At 42.9% G+C, this 21066-nt stretch overlaps 1 protein-coding gene across 1 annotated transcript in view; it reads left to right on the top strand.

Moving 5' to 3' along the window:
- The first annotated feature begins 439 nt into the window (after nt 1–439).
- The window catches only part of eif6 (eukaryotic translation initiation factor 6), a 43756-nt gene continuing 23129 nt past the window's right edge, over nt 440–21066 (top strand). The window contains exons 1-2 of the mRNA XM_069884579.1: nt 440–628; nt 13914–13999. Of these exons, the coding sequence (XP_069740680.1) occupies nt 522–628; nt 13914–13999 (193 nt within the window). The 5' untranslated portion in view covers nt 440–521. The remainder of the gene's footprint in view (nt 629–13913; nt 14000–21066) is intronic.

Below are 21066 nucleotides of genomic sequence, written 5' to 3'. Positions count from 1 at the left end.
ACGGTCAGGGGGACCAGCTCCGGCCTCCCCCGTCAACCCAACCCCACCCACCCCCACGGTCAGGGGGACCAGCTCCGGCCTCCCCCGTCAACCCAACCCCACCCACCCCCACGGTCAGGGGGACCAGCTCCGGCCTCCCCCGTCAACCCAACCCCACCCACCCCCACGGTCAGGGGGACCAGCTCCGGCCTCCCCCGTCAACCCGTCCCCGGCCTGGTCTCTGCTGTCACTCGGTTCTCTCCTTCACTTCGCAGCCGCCCGGGCACCGACCACTCCTCCCTTCTCCCCGGGCCACCCGGCCGAGACCCAGCGGCCGCTCGGACCCTCAGACAAACCTCCACAGCCGGAAGTAGCTGGGGACCCACTTCTGCTGGCAAGATGGAGGCCGTGAAAACGCTGTATCTCGCGCATGATAAGAAAGCGGATGTGACGTATGGAGCTGAAGTGATGCTGCCGAGACGTGCAGATCCGAGGGAGTGAAGTGTGGCCGCAGTCTCCATCGCCATCTTTCCGGCCTAGCCATGGCTGTCCGCGCTTCCTTCGAGAACAACAACGAGATCGGCTGCTTCGCCAAGTTGACCAACGCCTTCTGTCTGGTGGGGATCGGTGGCTCCGAGAACTTCTACGGGTGAGGATGGAGGATGACGCGCCCGGGCGTGATAACGCTGGGGGATACCGGATGGGGTTAGGGGGATGGTGGAGACGTGCTCAAGGCTGGGTGGTGGTTGGGGGGGGGGGGGGTAGGAGGTGGGAGAAGGTTGGGAGGATGGTGGGGGGGGGGGTCGGAGAAAGTTGGGGGATGGTGGGGTGGGGTGGGGAGGTTGAGGGGATGGGGTGGGAGAAGGTTGGAAGGGGAGGGTGGCAGAAGGTTGGAAGGGGAGGGTGGGAGAAGGTTGGAAGGATGGGAGGGTGGGAGAAGGTTGGAAGGATGGGAGGGTGGGAGAAGGTTGGAAGGATGGGAGGGTGGGAGAAGGTTGGAAGGATGGGAGGGTGGGAGAAGGTTGGAAGGATGGGAGGGTGGGAGAAGGTTGGAAGGATGGGAGGGTGGGAGAAGGTTGGAAGGATGGGAGGGTGGAAGAAGGTTGGAAGGATGGGAGGGTGGGAGAAGGTTGGAAGGATGGGAGGGTGGGAGAAGGTTGGAAGGATGGGAGGGTGGGAGAAGGTTGGAAGGATGGGAGGGTGGGAGAAGGTTGGAAGGATGGGAGGGTGGGAGAAGGTTGGAAGGATGGTGGGGTGGGGGGGGGATGGTGGGGTGGGGAGGTTGAGGGGATGGGGTGGGAGAAGGTTGGAAGGGGAGGGTGGCAGAAGGTTGGAAGGGGAGGGTGGGAGAAGGTTGGAAGGGGAGGGTGGGAGAAGGTTGGAAGGGGAGGGTGGGAGAAGGTTGGAAGGGGAGGGTGGGAGAAGGTTGGAAGGATGGGAGAAGGTTGGAAGGATGGGAGAAGGTTGGAAGGATGGGAGGGTGGGAGAAGGTTGGAAGGATGGGAGGGTGGGAGAAGGTTGGGAGGGTGGGAGAAGGTTGGAAGGATGGGAGGGTGGGAGAAGGTTGGAAGGATGGGAGGGTGGGAGAAGGTTGGAAGGATGGGAGGGTGGGAGAAGGTTGGAAGGATGGGAGGGTGGGAGAAGGTTGGAAGGATGGGAGGGTGGGAGAAGGTTGGAAGGATGGTGGGGTGGGGGGGGATGGTGGGGGGGGAACATTGTGCGGGTCATTGGGGGAGGTGAAATCGGACCAGTGTCCGGGGACTCTATACGTGCACACAGGCCTGTTAGCCTATTTCCCCTTCCTATCCAGGAGCTGGTTTAAATGTTTCTATTGTGCCCCTCTATTGGGGATATTTACATCGAAGGTTGATCAGAAAAGATGTCAAAGGTTATGGGGAGAATGGGAGTGATTTGGTTTGACTTGTTGGGCTGAATGATACAATTTCATGGTGAACTGAAGACCCACAAGATTGTTCTGATTGAGGCAGCTCATGGTGGCAAATGGGATTTGGCTGAGATGTAGAATCTGAGTAAAGGGACTGAGCTGGAGGTTGTTCATTTGCTGTTGTTAAAGGGAAGGTCAGTGCTGGAGAAACTCAACAGGTCACGGGAATGCTCAGAAAGCGGCTGACGTTTGGCCCTTAGCCCTTCAGAGGTGTTAAAAATCAGACAGTCGCTGGAATAAGTCAGTAAGTGGTGGGCGGGGGTGGGAGTGGAGGAGCACAGGCTAGTAGGTGAGAGGTAGAAATGGGAGGGGGAAGGAGCTGAGAGGTGATGGGGAGGGGGCAGAGGGTTGAGAAAGGTGCTCTCTAACAAGAGAAGCGAAGGGCCTGGGGAGGTGGAGGAAGGGAGTCAGGGATAAGGGAAAGAGAGACTGGCTGAGGGCATCAGTGGAAATTGGAGGTCAATGTTGATGCAGTCCAGTTGGAGACTGCCAAGATAGAATACAAGGGATTGTTACTACAAGTTATGAGTGGCTTCCAGCTGGCAGTACAGGTGGCCACGGGGACTCATGTCAGTGTTGGAATGGGGAGTGGAATTGAAGTGGTTGGCCACTGGGAGTTCCTGGCTATTGCAGCAGACAGAGCAAAGGTGTTCAACAAAGCCATCTCCCTCTGGTCCAGTCTCCCAATGTAGACGAGACTGCATCGGGAACATCGGATGCAGTAAATGACCCCTCCAGATTCACAGGTGAAGATGGTGTTTCACTTGGAAGCCCAATAGTGGTGAGGGCGGAGATGCAGGTGTATGCGCAACAATTCTTGCAGTCATAAGTACTGGAAGGGTTGATTCAGTTAACGGGTTTGTAAAGCCGTAGGAGGGTTTGGGAGAAAAACTGGGAAGCATACACACTCTAACCAGCAGATGTAAACTTAAACTACAGTAATTGTAGAAGGAGTCTAGGAAAAAAATTTCATGTAAGGGTGGTGAGGGCATGTTGTGTTTAGAACCAATACGAGGACAAACCACGGTTTGCAGCAGAAACTCAGCGGATTAAGCAGTAATAGTGGTTGGAAATTATCACTGTTTCAGGCCAGAGCCTTTAATCAATGGGCGAAAGCAAACGTTGGGAGTGTGAATCCTGCAAGACCTAAGGCTCATGTTCCCCCTTCATCCCTGAGCAGTCCTACTCTTATAGTCTCATCATCATCCTGCACCTTTCTTATTTATGTGTCAGAGGATGAGCTCTCCGGTATGTTATCTCTGAGTACAGTTGTGGCACTCTCCCGGTTGGTAATGTGCCTCTTTTACCACCCTGTCTATCATGTCCAAAACCCAGGAATATTGGGCTGCTGGTGCTGTCCCCTCGCAACCGAGATGCTGTGATGCTGCAACATAATTCCATTCACTAATGTGTTAGGTTTACCTGCCTTGAAGAGGTACACAGATAGGAAAAGTTTAGAGGAATTCAGGCCAAACGCATACGACAAGCTCAGATACACAATGGTCGATTGGGCAGAAGCACCTGCTTCTCTGCTCTACAACTCTATGTACTCTTAATATGACTGAGCTCAGTCCAAAAATGGGTTCCTTAATTTACATTATCTTTCTATTACTGCTGCTCATCACAGAATAATGTCCTTGATCATACAGAAGAGGAAATAGGTTTATTTTTTGTGCCTCTTTTCCATCTGCAGGTCTGGAAGCTGGTCACTCATGCTGAGCTTGAAAGCAGCACAAAATGATTCAACCACAGGGGGCAAAGGGTTTGTTTGAGCATAGCAAGCTAAAACTAAGTGGATTCATGGCTCTGAAAGCTATTTGGAATGAATTAACCTGTTTAATGCTTCAGGATGAAGACTGTTGATAAGTGGGGAAAGGTACTGATGAAGAGAATAGGATCAGACCACTCAGCCCTTCCATCCCCTGCTGCCATTCAACGTTAGCATGGTTTCTGAATAATTACATGACAATAAAGGAATCCTGAATCTCTGATGTGCCCAAACCTCATGTGTCCTGTGCCAGATCCTCACACCCTTATTTTCCATGATCTTGTATATATAAAAAAAACTTAAACTCCCATCTTATACTTTTAATGATCTTGCCTCCAATCTCGTGGGAGCAGAGAATTCCTGAGAAGTACGTAGGTTTTAAATTATCAGCCTATCAGTGTCCCCTTGTTTGAAAACATTTGTTCAAAAGAAGCAAAGTTATTTTGAATAAATATCTTTAAAATTCTTCAAAACCTTCCATCTAATAATGAAAGTGGGGGTAGGGGGAAATGGTTATCTATAATAGAACTAGCCAGAAAAAAATTATTACCAAAGAAATTCCTAAATTGAGCCCATATTCTCAATCTATTTTCTCATGATCAGATTATGTGTCAATTAAAAAGGTAAAGCAGAACCTAAAATTGGTAACATAGATGATTTCTTAGAAAAGTTCAGTTCCATTTCTGCCCAAGAAGGGCGACTTGCTAATTTATCAAATTTTAATAAAAGTACGGTAAACTGTATATATTAATTGCCCAGTAGTAAAATCTAAAATTTGGAAGTGACATTCCACCATTACTAATAGTTTTCTGAAGATGATCTTGTATGTGGTTGTTTTCCCTGCCATATAAATGAATTAAAAAAGGATTTAGGAATAACAATTCATATGGCTTGGAAAAAATCCAAAAATTCGGTTAGAATATTAATTTTAGTCAAATTAATCCATCCAGTCAATATAATTGAAAGTGGTGACTAATAATAATATTTTAATCTGCTTAAGTAATGCTATAAAATTTTTTCATAAGATTTTTATAACTTTTTGTAATAGTGGTTCCTAAATATTGAAACTGATCATGAACTATTTTAAATGGAAATTTAGAATACATTATTTAAAAGAAATGCCTACATAATAATTTGCATATTTACAAGTTAGGAATTTTGTTCAGTCTAAATTGAACACTTTTCCTTGATTTGCAGATATATACATATATATATTTACTTTTTGATCTACAATTTGTTCACAGTGGATGTATTTATATTGATCTTTTGAATTAAAGATTAGCCCCAATGACAAAGATTAAAAATGATTGGGAACGTGATCTTAATATAACTTTTTCAGATGAATATTGGTATTCCACTCTTAGTTTGATCAATTAATTTTCATTTTGTGCAAGGCACTGTTACAATTGAAACTCCAATGATCACAGTTCTATGTGGTATTGATCTATTTTGTGCAAAGTGTAAAATTTTTGAAGCCTTGCTGACTCGTATGTTTGGGAATTTCCTAAATTACGAAGTTATTGGAAGAATATTTTTAATTCTTTGTCAACAATTTTTAAGATTAAATTAGGTCCTTGCCCTTTAACTGCACCTGTTTGGTTGTTTCACGTAAACCAGATGAACTTTTATCGGCTTTTAGTACGTTGCTAGCAGTTTTATTGAAATGGAAAGATGAACTCTCACCGAATCATGCACCGTGGTTACACGATGTAATGTCATATCTAACCTTTGAGAAAATTAGGTATAGTTTTAAAAATAAAGAAAACATATGAAAAGATTGCATCATCTACTGAAAACTGACCCCTTGCCTTGTGTGTTTCAGAAAGATCACCCTTTTTCTCATCTCCAAAGAAGGGTCTTCAATTTGAAACATTAACTCGGTTTTCTTTTGAAAACTTCCTGATTTTCTATTGGAGTTGAAGTACTTGCAATTATTTTGACTTTCATGGGTTTGGCAGAAGAGGATGAGAGGGGTAGATATCAGATTGGTGGCAGTGACGTATGCGTCAATAAGCCAGAGGTGTTGTTACAAGATAGAAACCTGGCACAAAAAGGAGAACTTAAAGGAATACATCGTAGAAATCAAGCCAGAACACACAAAATTACATTAAAGCTGAGATGCTGATCTACAACGTTGGGGTGTTCCACTGATTGCTGCTACACATTGTCTGAAAAGCAGCATTGATCTCCGATGCAGTGAGTGCAGCACTGCTGTGCATCTGGATGGTTTCCCGTCTTCCTCCCATCCCCCCCAACCTCTGAGCCTCTCTTCTTGTTTCTTGCCTGGTATTCCTAATCCAGGGTTAGATGGTACTTGCAGCAGCAAGTGGCAGATATTATCAAGATCAAGATTTAATTTATTGTTTAACAAAAACGGTGTGACTGTTGTGAGGCAGACAGATTTGCCATCAGAAGAAATTGCCTGAAGTGTCTCTTTACAGTCAGAGAAAGAGAAGCAAAGGAGAGACCCTCAGAGTCTGTGGATTCAACTCTAGTGCTCCAGCAGCTTCCGCAATAACACAGAGTCTAATCCAAACCATCAGCAGCCTGAGCTCCAGATCTGGACCTCCAACGTGATCAGTAAACCTTCATCACCCTCTTGCACCCCGGTTCCAATACCCCTTTATCCAGTCTCCAGCATTCTGCAGCCTTGACCACAGTGGCCAGCAGCCTGCATGGGTTCCTCGCCTTGAATTACCAACAGTCTGTGTGTTCTTCAACCTCAAAGCCCCTCACTGGTCCGCCGCCAGAGTCACCATCCTGTGGGTCTTCTCTGTTTCTCCTCAGATGGGAGGTGGTTTACCCATTTTCTGGTGCCCTGCGTCTGCAACCGATCATAGACACCACCATCTTGGCCACAGTCATTAAGATTGCGGGATTTTAAATAAAATTACCATCGTCTCCTTTAACAAGCCATTTAAAGCCTGTATGAAGCTGACAGAATTCAAATGGATGGTTGGACCCTGTTGGAGTTCTGTGTCTCCGCTCTCCGTAGGTCCGCACCAGCACTGCCATAATAGCAGCTCTGGCAGTGTCGCCATTTATGTGATGTACATTCCTTTATTGTCTCACACCTCTCAACTAGCTGTGTTTGATCCTGGCCCCTGTGTTGGCATCAAATGGAAGATATGTTGTCTCATACCTCCAGCCACAGGGATTAATCCTGGTCCTGTGTTGGCAGCAGGATGTTGCCATTTTTCCCCTGCTGAAGTTTGTTTCCTACAAACCTCTTGTCTGTTACAAAACATGGTTGGAGAAGGAATGAAACTGGGCATATTTGCCTTTCTAACTATTGCCACTGAACCTCTGGCTGAAGACAAATGGTTTGGAACTGGGTTTTGCCATGCTGCTTAAAATGATACAGACGTGTCCAACTAACATTGGGATCCCGGGAATCTACTTCCTTGATTCCTTCTTCCAACACCATTCCAAGCCAGTGCTTTTTTTTTTAAGAGCAACATTTTTGACCATCCCATGCTATTATTGAACATTTTTTGACCATCCCATGCTATTATTGCAGCCCCTGCTTCATGGAACTGCTTCAAGCCTGCACAGGGAGTGGATAATTACATAGATTAAATAGTTTGAAGTATAAGTGTGAATTTATAATGCATTCGATAATGCAAGGAACATAGTAAGGAGTCACGTGATGGAGTAGTGGCCGGTAGGAGAATACCAGCCCTCTCCAGAAAAGAAGGAAAAAAGTAAAGAAAAAGCAAAGCCCCAGACACACAAACCACAGCAAATAAAAAATAAAGGAGTGGAGGAAATGGCTCCAAAGAAAGAAAAGCCAAAAACAACGGGAAGAAAAGAAGAAGGAAAGACGCCAGAAGAGAAAGGTGAAGGGCTTACCTGTACGAAGAAGCAGGGACCCACCGTGGAAAGAGGAGCCCACTCCTTGAGGTCAGTGGAAACCCCGCAGGGTCACGACCCACTGAACACGGGACTACAAAGATGGCTCACGGAGCCAAACAGAGGTGCGCGATGCGCACGACAAAGACAACACTGACGGGAGGGGGGACCAGCTGTGGAGTGGAACGGGAGGGATGAAAATGAAAAAAGGAAATCAGGGACACAACATATAACCAGCCCAGAAGAAGAGGAGCAACATCAAGACACCATAAAAAAAATACCCAACAAACTGAGACAAACCCAACAAGAAAGTCAGAAGAGACACAGATACAAGGAAGAGAAGAAGAAGACACAAACCCAACAGCAGACACAGAAGAAGGAGAACATCAAGCTCTGCACAGAGGAATAGAAGATAAAGGGAATGGACAGTACATAGATAAAAAAAATTTCAAGAATATATGGAAGCAGTAAAAGAATGGCAGACATGAGAATTTAATGAAATAAAAAGAAGAATAAAAGGTACAGAAGAAAAAGTGAGTAGATTAGAGATGGTCATGACAGAAATAGGGAAAAGAGTAGACAAGGTGGAAGAACGAGAAACAGCCATAGAAATGGAAGTGGACGACTTAAAAAGAAAATTGGAAGAAACTGATAAAAAAGTTAAAGAAACCCAGGAGTTGTTAGCTCAGAAGATGGACATAATGGAAAACTATAATAAGAGAAACAATATAAAGATAGTGGGCCTTAAGGAAGATGAAGAAGGCAAAGATATGAAAGAATTTATAAAAGAATGGATCCCCAGGGTCCTAGGAATGCCAGAAATACAGGAAGGGATGGAAATAGAAAGGGCACACAGAACATTAGCCCCAAAAGCACAGCCACAACAAAAACCAAGATCCATTCTAGTAAAATTCCTGAGATATACGACAGGAGAAAATATATTGGAGAAGGCAATGAAAAAAATGAGAGAAGACAAAAAGCCACTGGAATACAAAGGTCAAAAAAAAAATTTCTACCCAGACATAAGTTTTGAGCTCCTGAAGAAGAGGAAGGAGTTTAACACAGCAAAATCGATCCTATGGAAGAAAGGCTGTAAATTTTTGTTAAAATATCCAGCGGTGCTTAAAATAATTATCCCGGGGCAGCAAAGCAGACTGTTCTCGGATCCGGAGAAAGCACGAGAATTTGCAGAATGCCTGCAAAACAGAAAGAGAGATGAAGAGATGTAACAAGAACAAGAATGATGACAAACTTCATATAAAGAAAAATAATGTATAAGTAAGAACTAAGAAGGGGAAGAAAAGGGAAGAAAGGAAGTAAGGGGGGAATTAAGAGGGTGAGCTTTGTTATATGTGAAGATAAAAGACTTCTGGAGGGGGTTGGGTGGGAGAGAATAACAGTCACTGCGAAATCAGTTGATGCTTGCGAGCGGGTTCGCAATCCAAATGGAGAGGGGAGTTGTGGTTGCCCGGCAAGGGACAAGGGGCAACTCAAGAGAGGGGGGGACATTTGGGGTTAAGGGAATTTTAGATATGAGAATAGTGGAAATATTTTATGTTTTAGAAGTGTTGTCTTACAGTGTGTTCAAAAAAAGAAAACAGAACTGGATAAGGAGGGAAGGTGGTGATGAGGAAGCGGAAATGAGAGGCAAACAAAGTATGAAATGGCCATGTTGAACTATATGACTATAAATATTAACGGAATACGTAACCAAATCAAAAGGAAGAGGCTGTTAAATTTACTGAAGAAAGAAAAAATTGATATAGCATTCGTGCAGGAAACACATCTAACTGAAGTGGAACACAAGAAATTAAGGAGAGACTGGGTAGGGCACGTAACGGCAGCGTCATATAATTCAAAAGCCAGAGGAGTAGCTATATCAAACAATAAAAATGTACCAATCAAAATAGAGGAGGAAATAATAGATCCAGCAGGGAGGTATGTAATGATAAAGTGTCAGATATATTCAGAATTTTGGAATTTGCTCAATGTATATGCACCTAACGAAGATGATCAAAAATTTATGCAAGATATCTTTTTGAAGATTGCAGATACGCAGGGGAATATACTGATAGGAGGGGACTTTAACCTTAATTCGGACTCAAAGATGGACAAAACTGGACAAAAGACTAGCAGAAAGAACAAAGTAACCAAATTTATGGTTAAATCGATGCAGGAAATGCAACTTTTGGATATATGGAGGAGACAACACCCAAAGGAGAAGGAATACTCATATTATTCGGGTAGACACAAAACATACTCAAGGATAGGCCTGTTCCTGTTGTCAGCCCACATCCAAGGGAGAGTTAGGAAAACGGAATAGAAAGCTAGATTGTTATCCGATCACTCACCCCTGTTATTAGCAATAGAGCTGGAAGATATCCCACCGAGAACGTATAGATGGAGATTAAACTCCATGCTACTTAAAGGACAGGATTTTAGAGGATTCATTGAGCGACAAATTAAAATGTACTTTGAAATAAATACGGAATCAGTGAAAGATAAATTTATACTATGGGATGCAATGAAAGCGTTCATCAGAGGGCAGATAATAAGTTATGTAACTAAGACGAAGAAGGACTACAATCGGGAAATAGAACAGCTGGAAAGGGAAATAGCAAGTACAGAAAAAGAATTAGCAACAAAGGAAGATACAACAAAAAGAAGAGAATTGGTGGACAAAAAAATAAAATATGAAACACTATAAACATACAAGATGGAGAAGAACATAATGAAGACAAAACAGAAGTATTATGAGCTAGGAGAAAAAACACACAAAATACTAGCTTGGCAGCTTAACAAACTAAAAGAACGGTATTGGCATCAAGGAAAAAGGACAAACAAATTACATATAACCCAATGGAGATCAACTTCAAGAAATTCTATGAGCAATTATATCAAACTGAGAACGAAGAGAAAGAAGACAAAATAGGTGAGTTTCTCACTAAAATTGAACTACTGAAATTGCAAGAAGAGGAGCAAAACAAATTAATAAAATCATTTGAAATAGAGGAAATACAAGATATATTTAAAAAACTACCGAACAATAAAACGCCGGGAGATGACAGACTCCCAATAGAATTCTATAAAACATTTAAAGAGTTATTAATTCCTCCTCTCCTGGAAGTAATGAACCAGATTGAAGAAACACAAAACATGCCAGATTCATGCAAAACAGCAATAATTACAGTAATACCAAAGATGTGGAAAGATCCACTAACACCAGCATCATATAGACCAATATCTCTACTCAACACAGATTATAAGATAATAGCTAAACTATTAGCAAACAGATTGGCCGACTGTGTACCAAAAATAATAAAACTAGATCAAACTGGATTTATTAAGAAAAGACGAACAACGGACAATATCTGTAAGTTCATTAATTTAATCCATGCAGTACAAGGAAACAAGACGCCAACAATGGCGGTTGCCTTAGACGCAGAGAAAGCCTTTGACAGAGTAGAATGGAATTATTTATTCAAAGTACTACAGAGGTTCAACCTACCAGAGAAATATGTTAATTGGATTAAAGCATTATATAAGGGACCATTGGCGAAGGTGACAGTAAATGGGTATATATCAAACTAATTTAAATTAAGCAGGTCAACTAGGCAGGAATGTCCATTATCTCCCTCTATGGAACCATTGGCAGACTGATAAAAACAGAAAATAAAATAAGAGGGATAAAAATAAAAGAGAAGGAATATAAAATCAGTCTATTTGCAGATGACGTCATAGTATACTTAACAGAACCAGAGATATCAATAAAAGAATTATATAAGAAATTGAAGGAATATGGAGAAGTATCAGGGTACAAGATCAACGCAAATAAAAATGAAGTGATGCCAATGAATAATGCGGATTTCACAAAGTTTAAGAAAGAATCACCATTTCGATGGCGAAAACAAGCAATCCGATACCTAGGTATTCAACTAGATAATAACCTCGGCCATCTATACAAATTGTTTTTTGGGAAATAACTTATTATCTTTTGAACAAATGAAGTGCAAATATGGTATAACTCACGGTACAATGTTTGCATACCACCAACTGAAAACCTACTTGAAGGACAAATTGGGAAGCAGGCTGAGGTTACCAGAAGGAAGAAATTTTGAATATGTGATAACAGTCACAATGATAATTCAAAGATTTATAACAAACATGTACATCAAACTGCAAGAGAAAGAGAACGAGGAAACAAACTGTAAACCCAAACAAAAATGGGAACAAGATCTAACCATAAAGATAAAGAATGAAACATGGGAAAAGCTATGCTCCAGAACTATGAGAAATACAATAAACACGAGGTTACGCATGATACAATATAATTGGTTACACAGGCTATACACCACGCCCTAAAAGTTAAATAAATGGGACCCAACAGTATCAGACAGATGTTTTCGCTGTAAGGAGGAAACGGGAACAACAGTACATGCAATTTGGGCATGTGAGAAAGTGGAAAAGTTTTGGGAAGATCTGAATCAGGTATTAAATAAAATCACAAAAAGCAACATACCAAAAAATCCAGAGATCTTTCTTCTAAGTAATATAAGAAGTAAAGAACTTGGCCTCGATTTGGATGGAGCACAAAAAAGATTTATTATGATAGCCTTAGCTGTAGAAAAAAAATGTATTATGTCAACCTGGAAATGAGAAGATAGCCTGAAAATACAGCAGTGGCACATAGAAATGAAAAAATGTATTCCATTGGAAAAAATAACATATAATTTAAGAAATGACATCACAGTATTCGAACAAATTTGGGAACCTAACATGGAACACAACAGAGAAGTCCTACCGCGGACCTCCACCACCTAAAATGACAGAAGGAGAGACGACGAAATGAACTGACCAAGTATGTAAAAGTAGAAGACACAAATTTCTTGTTTATTTTCATTGTGTGATGACATTGTTTAATGGGTTTAATGTATCATATAGGTTGAACGTTGAGTGGGTGGGGGGGGTGAAGAAGGGAGGGAGGGAAAGGGGAGAAAATGACACTGTATATTCAAGAGGGAAATGTTTGTGTGTATTTTGGTCAGTATGGTTCATAGTGTGAAAAATGTTTCAAAATAAATAAAATAAAAAAATATGCAAGGAACATTGAGCTGCCAGTCCTGCCCCTTCCTCAATAATGTCTTTGTTAGGATTATAATACCCCCAGTCCTGTGTACCAGTCCATGCCAACTTGTCTGACTTACTTGTTTGGCCTCGTGGGTTAAAATAAATGCAATTTAGGATTCCTCACTCTCTTTCCTGTCCCCACCAGTTCTCCATTGTTTTAACTTCTCTACAAAATGTACAAAATTACTGGAGAAACTCACCAGGTCCAACATCTCCAGCACTTTTGTGTGTTAACTACATTCACCATGTTTGCAGACTTACATGTTTTACTTTAATTTCTCGTCAAGTACAACCTGATGAAACAGCATTTTCCGGTCCTTGGTGCAAAACACGCAGACACACAACCAGACATGACATATACACAGATAATACATGTGCAGGACATGTATTCAAATATAAAAATTCTGTAAATAAATAGTTTCGTGAATATAAGAGTCTTGGATGGTTAGTGTGAGCAGATCCTTTCGTTGTTCAGCATCCTCACTGCCCATGGGAAGAAGCTGTTCCTCAGCCTGGTGGTGCTGGCTCTGATATTCCTGTATCTCTTCCATGATGGGAACAGCTGAAAGATGCTGTGGGGCAGGATGGAAGGGGTCCTCAATGATTTTGCACACTCTCTTTCGACAATGATCCCAATCATCCTGTCTGCCACACTTATTGTCCTATGGATTGATTTCCAATCCATTTCTCTGCAGCAACCATACCACACTGTGATGTAGCCTGTCAGGATGCTCTCGATAGAGCTCCAATAGAAGATTGACATATGATGGTGGCTCATAGCCTTGCCTGCTTCAGTCTTCTCAGAAAGTGCAGTTGCTGTTGTGCCTTCCTAACAAATGAGGAGATGTTTGTCAACTTCAGCTTTCTCATCTATGACTGGGACAGCTTCCAACATGTTTCTCAACTCCTGCATGGGATGCATGTGCCACTGACAATTTCTAAGAAGTAGCTCGCTCAGACACAGAAGGCTATGGACCAAATGCCTGCATGAGTTGAGTTGAGTGGCCTATTTCCCTCCTGTACAATCCTATAACTTCATGATTCTGCAGATCCATGACTGATACAAATCTGGCCTGATCGGTCCTTACTCCCTTCCCTGTCTGGCCTGATTGAAACGTTGGGCTAACTTTTACTGATTTCTTGTCCTAAACTGCCTGTTGCTTTGTGGATTTTATATGGTTAAGATCAAATGTTGCTCAACCTGATGAGATCTTGCCCCTGATGAGCTGTAATGTGTTTCAGTGTCTTCGAAGGAGAGTTATCAGAAACTATTCCTGTGGTCCACGCATCCATTGCCGGGTGCAGAATCATCGGAAGGCTGTGTGTTGGTGAGTTTTGTTTTGGATTGCGGTTTGCCAACCGCTTTGCAGTGGTATCATGTTCCATTTTAGTGCTTCCTTTTCACTCCATCAACATTCCATAGAGCATAGTACAGGCCCTTTGCTGACCAGCAACTACCTATGTTAATGTACATCCCATTATGGTCAATCATCTGTGCATTGGTAATTGGTGTACTCACCTAGTTGCAGGGTGTTGTGGGAGCCCCTCCCCTAGCAGCCTCTCAGTCAGTATGTTCCAGACTCTAGTCACTGGAGAAAGTTCTACAGATCCTTCTCAACCTCTGTGCTGTTCACTTTCTCTAGTTTTAGGCACTCCTGCTCAGGGGAATGATTTCCAACTATGTCCCTCAGAATTTTGCATCCTTCTGACAGTTCTGCTTCAAGGACTGCAAGCCTAGCCTGTACAATCTGAGACACTCCTTTCCAGCAAATGTGTTTTAATAAATGCATCAGCTCTGTTCACTTCACTGCCCTGAAGGTAACGATTTTCACTCTGGAAAGCATTTCTCTTCAGCAATGTTGGAAACTGCAAAATGTAATAACATGGAAGATTCTGGCAGATAAGAGAGATGATAATCTGCGTGAAGAACTTGCAGAGCCAAGTGGAAAGCTGAGGCTATTTCCTACTCTATCACAAATACAACTCCAGGTGTTGTTGGGGTATGACCCTCAGGAGAGATCAGTGGCATGAGAAATGATTATTGCCCGATGGGGAAGATTAAATCTAGGGGGATTCGATCGTTGGGAGGACAGTCTGGAATTTCTGTAACTGAGTAAATGAGATGTTGTCTTCCTGGTGGAAGGTCAAAGATGAGCAGACGCAGGGCATAGTGAAAGGGGAGGGTGAGCAGCCAGAGCATGTGGTCCACATTGTAATGACACAGGCTGGAAGGAGGATGAGGTTCTGCAAGGAATTTGGGAAGTTAGGTAGAAAGTTAAAAGCTAGGCCTCTCGAGTTGTAATCTCAGGATTGCTCCCTGTGCCAGAGTGAGGCTAGAAATAGGAAGAAAGGACAGTTAAAAAGCAGAACCAAGGTAATAATTTCAGGGTTGCTACCTGAGCCATGTGCAGGTTGGCACAGAATTGATAAGATTATAGTGTTGAATGTATAGCTTAAAGACTGGTATGGGAAGAATGGGTTTGAATTCACTGGCTCCGGTATTAGGAAAAGAGGGAGCTATTAAGAACTTGAACTGTGCAGAAAACTTTGTATAGAATTGATAATTATAAATTGTATTCAATGCTGATACTGTTAACATTGACACAGATAATGTTGATAATTGTTTGAGTTTAAGTTTGGAAAATCATAAATAAAACATTCAAAACTGGGATGGGTTCCACTCAACCATGTTGGGTCCAGGGTTCTAACAGGTTGGGCTCTACCTCACCCATGCTGGGACCTGGGTTCTGATTGAATGGGTTCCACCTCACCCATGATGGGTTCAGGGTTCTATCAAATCGCATAACTGCAGCTGTGGGCAGGTCTAAAGACGAGTGGGGTAGGTTCAACAGATTGGAAAAGTCGATAAAGGGAAGGAGGATGCAGAGGAGGTTATTGAAGTCTCCAGAACAAAACAAAAGACTGCAACTTCAAAAAGGGATACAATTTTAAACTCTTGTCAGCACTGGGACAAGGGTGAGAATAGTGATGACATTGTATTTAAATGCTTGAAGTTTACAAAACAAGGTCGATGAGCTTCGAGTGCAGTTAGAAATTGGGTCTGTGACTTTTCATAGCATATATAATGATTTGGATGATGGAATTGATTGCTCTGTGGCCAAGTTTGTGCATGACATAAAGATGGGTGGAGGAGTGGGTAGTGTTGAGGAAAGAGGGAGTCTGCAAAGGGACTTGGACAGGTTGGGAAAATGGACAAAGTATGTAAGTGGTGGATGGAATACAGCACAGAGAAATGTTCGTAGCACTTTGGTAGGAGGAATAAAGAAGAATATTTTCTAAATAGTGAGAGAATTAGAACATAGGGCAGCATAGTTGGCATAGCAGTTAGCGTAGTGCCTTTACAGCGCCAGCGATCACAGCTGCAGTTCGAATCCCTTGCTGTCTGTAAGGAGATTGTACATTCTCTCCTTGTCTACATGGGTTTTCCCCTGGAGCTCCGGTTTCCTCCCATCATTCAAAATGTACCATAGGTTGTAGGTTAATTGGGTGGTGCCAATTCTTGGACTGCACAGTCCAAGAATCCGCACTGCTCCAGCTCCCTCAACAACCCTTGAGGCTAGAGCTGGATGAGGTCCTTACCCGGGAAGAGACATATAAGACAATTGAACAACTGAAAAGTAGCAAAGCAGCAGGTATGGATGGAATCCCCCCCTAGAGGTCTGGAAGGCTGGCGGCAAAGCTCTGCATACCAAACTGCATGAGTTTTTCATGCTCTGCTGGGACCAAGGAAAGCTGCCTCAGGACCTTTGTGATGCCATCATCATCACCCTGTATAAAAACAAAGGCGGGAAATCAGATTGCTCAAACTACAGGGGAATCACGCTGCTCTCCATTGCTGGGAAAATCTTCGCTAAGATTCTCCTTAATAGACTAATACCTAGTGTCGCCGAGAATGTCCTCCCAGAATCACAGTGTGGCTTTCGCACAAACATGGTCTTTGCCCTCAGACAGTTCCAAGAAAAGTGCAGAGAACAAAACAAAGGACTTTACATCACCTTTGTTGACCTCACCAAAGCCTTTGACACCATGAGCAGGAAAGGGTTTTGGCAAATACTAGAGCGTCTCGGATGCCCCCCCAAGTTCCTCAACATGGTTATCCAACTGCACGAAAACCAACAAGGTCAGGTCAGATACAGCAATGAGCTCTTCAAACCCTTCTCCATTGACAACGGCGTGAAGCAAGGCTGCGTCCTCGCACCAACCTTCTTTACTATCTTCTTTAGCATGATGCTGAAACAAGCCAATAAAGACCTCAACAATGAAGACGGTGTTTACAACCGGTACCGCACGGATGGCAGTCTCTTCAATCTGAGGCTCCTGCAAGCTCACACCAAGACACAAGAGCAACTTGTCCATGAACTACTCTTTGCAGACGATGCCACTTTAGTTGCCCATTCAGAGCCAGCTCTCCAGTGCATGACGTCCTGTTTTGCGGAAACTGCCAAAATGTTTGGCCTGGAAGTCAGCCTGAAGAAAACTGAGGTCCTCCATCAGCCAGCTCCCCACCATGACCACCAGCCCCCCCACATCTCCATCGGGCACACTGAACTCAAAACGGTCAACCAGTTTACCTACCTTGGCTGCACCATTTCATCTGATGCAAGGATCGACAAAGAGATAGACCACAGACTCGCCAAGGCAAATAGCGCCTTTGGAAGACTACACAAAAGAGTCTGGAGAAACAACCACCTGAAGAAACACACAAAGATCAGCGTGTACAGGGCCATTGTCATACCCACGCTCCTGTTCGGCTCTGAATCATGGGTCCTCTACCTGCATCACCTACGGCTCCTAGAACGCTTCCATCAGCGCTGTCTCCGCTCCATCCTCAACATTCATTGGAATGACTTCATCACCAACATCGAATTACTCGAGCTAGCAGAGTCTGCAAGCATCGAATCCATGCTGCTGAAGACCCAACTGCGCTGGGTGGGTCACGTCTCCAGAATGGAGGACCATCGCCTTCCCAAGATCATGTTCTATGGCGAGCTCTCCACTGGCCACCGAAACAGAGGTGCACCAAAGAAGAGGTACAAGGACTGCTTAAAGAAATCTCTTGGTGCCTGCCACATAGACCACCGCCAGTGGGCTGATCTCGCCTCAAACTGTGCATCTTGGCGCCTCACAGTTCAGCGGGCAGCAACCTCCTTTGAAGAAGACCGCAGAGCCCACCTCACTGACAAAAGACAAAGGAGGAAAAACCCAACACCCAACCCCAACCAACCAATTTTCCCCTGCAACCGCCGCAACCGTGTCTGCCTGTCCCGCATCGGACTTGTCAGTCACCAACGAGCCTGCAGCAGACGTGGACATACCCCTCCATAAATCTTCGTCCACGAAGCCAAGCCAAAGAAAAGAAAGAACAGACCTGTGGGCTGAAAGGGCTTTATGTCTAAATGGTTTTTTTTAAATAAAATAAAATTCACAAACCAGAGGTCTGAAGGGACTTGAGCCCCAGTGCGGGATTCCCTGAAGGTTAATTGGAAGGTTGAGTCAGACGTAAGGGCAAATTTAATGTTAGCATTCATTTCTAGATACTGTTAGAGTAGCAGTAAGCGCATCAGTATTCAGGACTGGGGTTCGAATCCTGCACTGTCTGTAGGAGTTTGCACGTTCTCTCCATGTTTGCATGGGTTTTCCTCAGGAGCTCTGGTTTCCTCCCACCATTAGAAACAGACTGGGTTGTAGGTTAATTGGGTGCAATTGGGCAGCATGGGCTCATGGGCTGAAAGGGCCTGTTACCATGCTGTATGTCTAAATTTAAATTTTAAGAAAAGTTACAACTCGAATATAAAGGCAAAGATGTAATACTGAGGCTTTACAAGGGATTAGTCAGACCACATTTGGAGTTTTTCAAGCAGATTTGGGCCCCTTCTCTAAAGAAGGATGTGCTGGCATTGGAAAATATCCAGAGGGGATTTGTGAACAGTGTTTGATGGCTCTAAACTTGTACTCATTGGAGTTTAGAAGGATGAGTTTCATTGAAACCTACTGAACATTGAAAGGACTGGACAGAGTGGACGTCAAGAATATGTTTCCAGTAATAGAAAGGGCACATAGAGTATTGGCCTCTAAACCACAACCACAACAAAAACCAAGATCTATTGTAGTAAAATTCCTAAGATATACTACAAGAGAAAAGGTACTGGAGAAGACAATGGAAAAAGTAAGCGAGGGCAACAAACCATTGGAGTATAAAGGGCAAAAAATCTTCATTTATCCAGATATAAGTTTTGAACTCCTAAAGAAAAGAGTTCAATACAGCAAAGGCGATTTTATGGAAGAAAGGGTATAAATTTATACTAAAGCATCCAGCGGTATTGAAAATATTTATTCCAGGACAACAAAACAGACTATTCTCGGATCCAGAAGAAGCACGAAAATTTGCAGAACAATTACAAAAATAGACTGAGGGAGGAAGACGGGTAATGAGAGTTAAAATGATCACGATTGATATGTATGTGGGTAAAGACAAAAATAGACTGAGGGACGAAGACGGGTAATGAGAGTAAAAATGATCACGATTGATATGTATGCGGGTAAAGAGGTATAAGAGTGAATAGAGACAATGTGCATACGTGAAAGTATCTGTACTTAGAGGAAAATATAGATAGTATAGACAAGAATTAATAAGGGAAGGTAATGGAATAGAGAGAATAAGGAGGGAATTAAAAGAGTGACCTTTGTGACATATGAAAAGTGAAATCTTTTCTGGGGGGGGCGGGGTGGGGGGAAATAGCGGTCACTGCAAAATCAGTTGACGCTTGCGAGTGGATTCGCAAATCCAAATGGAGAGGGGAGATGTGGTTGTCCGACAAGGGATAAAGGACAGCTCAGGAGGGGAAGGGGAGATTGGGGATAAATAAGATAGAAATAGGAGAATAAGGAAAATGTTGGATGTTGTAGGAATGTTGTCTTATAAAGAGTTGAAAATAAGAAAACAGAAATGGAAAAGGAGGAAAGGTAATGATGGAAAAACGGAAAGAGAAGATAAACAAAATATAAAAGGGCTACGCTGAACTATATGACTTTAAATATTAATGGAATACATAACCAAATTAAAAGGAAGAAACTACTAAATTTAAATGAATAAATGTATTCCATTAGAAAAAACAACATATAGGTTAAGAAATAATATTGAAATATTCGAACAAGTATAGGAGCCTTACATTAAATACAATAGCGAAAACCTACCGGGGACAAACATTACCTAAATTGATGGAAGGAGAAGGAAAGAAAAGAATGGACTCAGTAGAATTTCTGGTGTATTTTTGTTGAATGACAACATTGTCTGACTGGCTTAATGCAACCTAGATTGTATACCTAAAATGGATGAGGGGGGGGTGGGGGGGTGGCTTGGGAGGAGGGGGGGGGGGAGAAAAAGTCACTGTATATGTGTGAAAAAGAAATAGTGTATATCATGGCTAATGTGATTTATGGTGTGAAAAATAAAAAAATTAAAAAAATGAATAAGTTTCCAGTCAGGGAAGTGTTGGGACCAGAGGACATAACCTCAGAATAACAGGATGTCCCTTTAGAACAGAAGTGGGGCAAAGTTTGTTCAGCCAGAGGGTGGTGAATCTAGATTTAAAGAAGTTGCTAGTTCCTTGGTTATTGAGAGTGTCAAATGTTCTGGGGAGAAGGCAGAAGAATGGGTTGAAAGAAAGAATATATAGGTGGCTATGATTGGAATGATGGAGCAGGCTTGATTAACTGGATGGCCTAATTCTCCTCCTCAGTCTTATTGAATGTGTGGCAAAAGCGCTAGAGTAGGAGGGAGGGTTTTGGATAACCTGGACAACTGGGATCCTTTCTGGGCAGATGGGACCTGGACAAAAAGGACCTAGACCAGAGGGGCATCAATAGGGAGTTCTGTTCCTGCTTTTTAGGCAGGTGGGTAGAAACTGGAGCATTGGGTTAACAGGAAAGTGATGGAGGAGAAGATAAACGTTAGCTACATAAGACCAATCAGGAAAACAGGCTAGGCCTTGAGAATGAACATGGCAAGAATGAGACCTGAATGTACCGTACATGTTGTTGTATAGGACAATCGGAAATGTAAAAATGTCACCTTAAAATCCTATACAAAGAGTTTAAAATTCTCACATTGACAACAGTCGCAACACTGCCGCCATCTTCCTGCAGGCTCCAATGCAATCTTGCGCATGCCCCAGTTCGACTGCTGTTGGCTTTGTACAGGCTTTAAATGGCCTGTTTCAGGAGCCAACAGTGGTTTATTTTAAAATATCCAAATAAAATTGAAACTTTTAAATGATAATTTGTTATTAAAATATTGTGATTTGCTTTTAACAGCATCCACTGGTCAGCAGTAAGTGACAGATTTGGGGGGACCATCTTCTACAAAGGGTATTAC

Source organism: Narcine bancroftii, chromosome 6 (genome assembly GCF_036971445.1).
Source record: "Narcine bancroftii isolate sNarBan1 chromosome 6, sNarBan1.hap1, whole genome shotgun sequence".
Taxonomy (NCBI): Eukaryota; Metazoa; Chordata; class Chondrichthyes; order Torpediniformes; family Narcinidae; genus Narcine; species Narcine bancroftii.
This window is presented reverse-complemented; position numbering and strand designations above follow the sequence as displayed.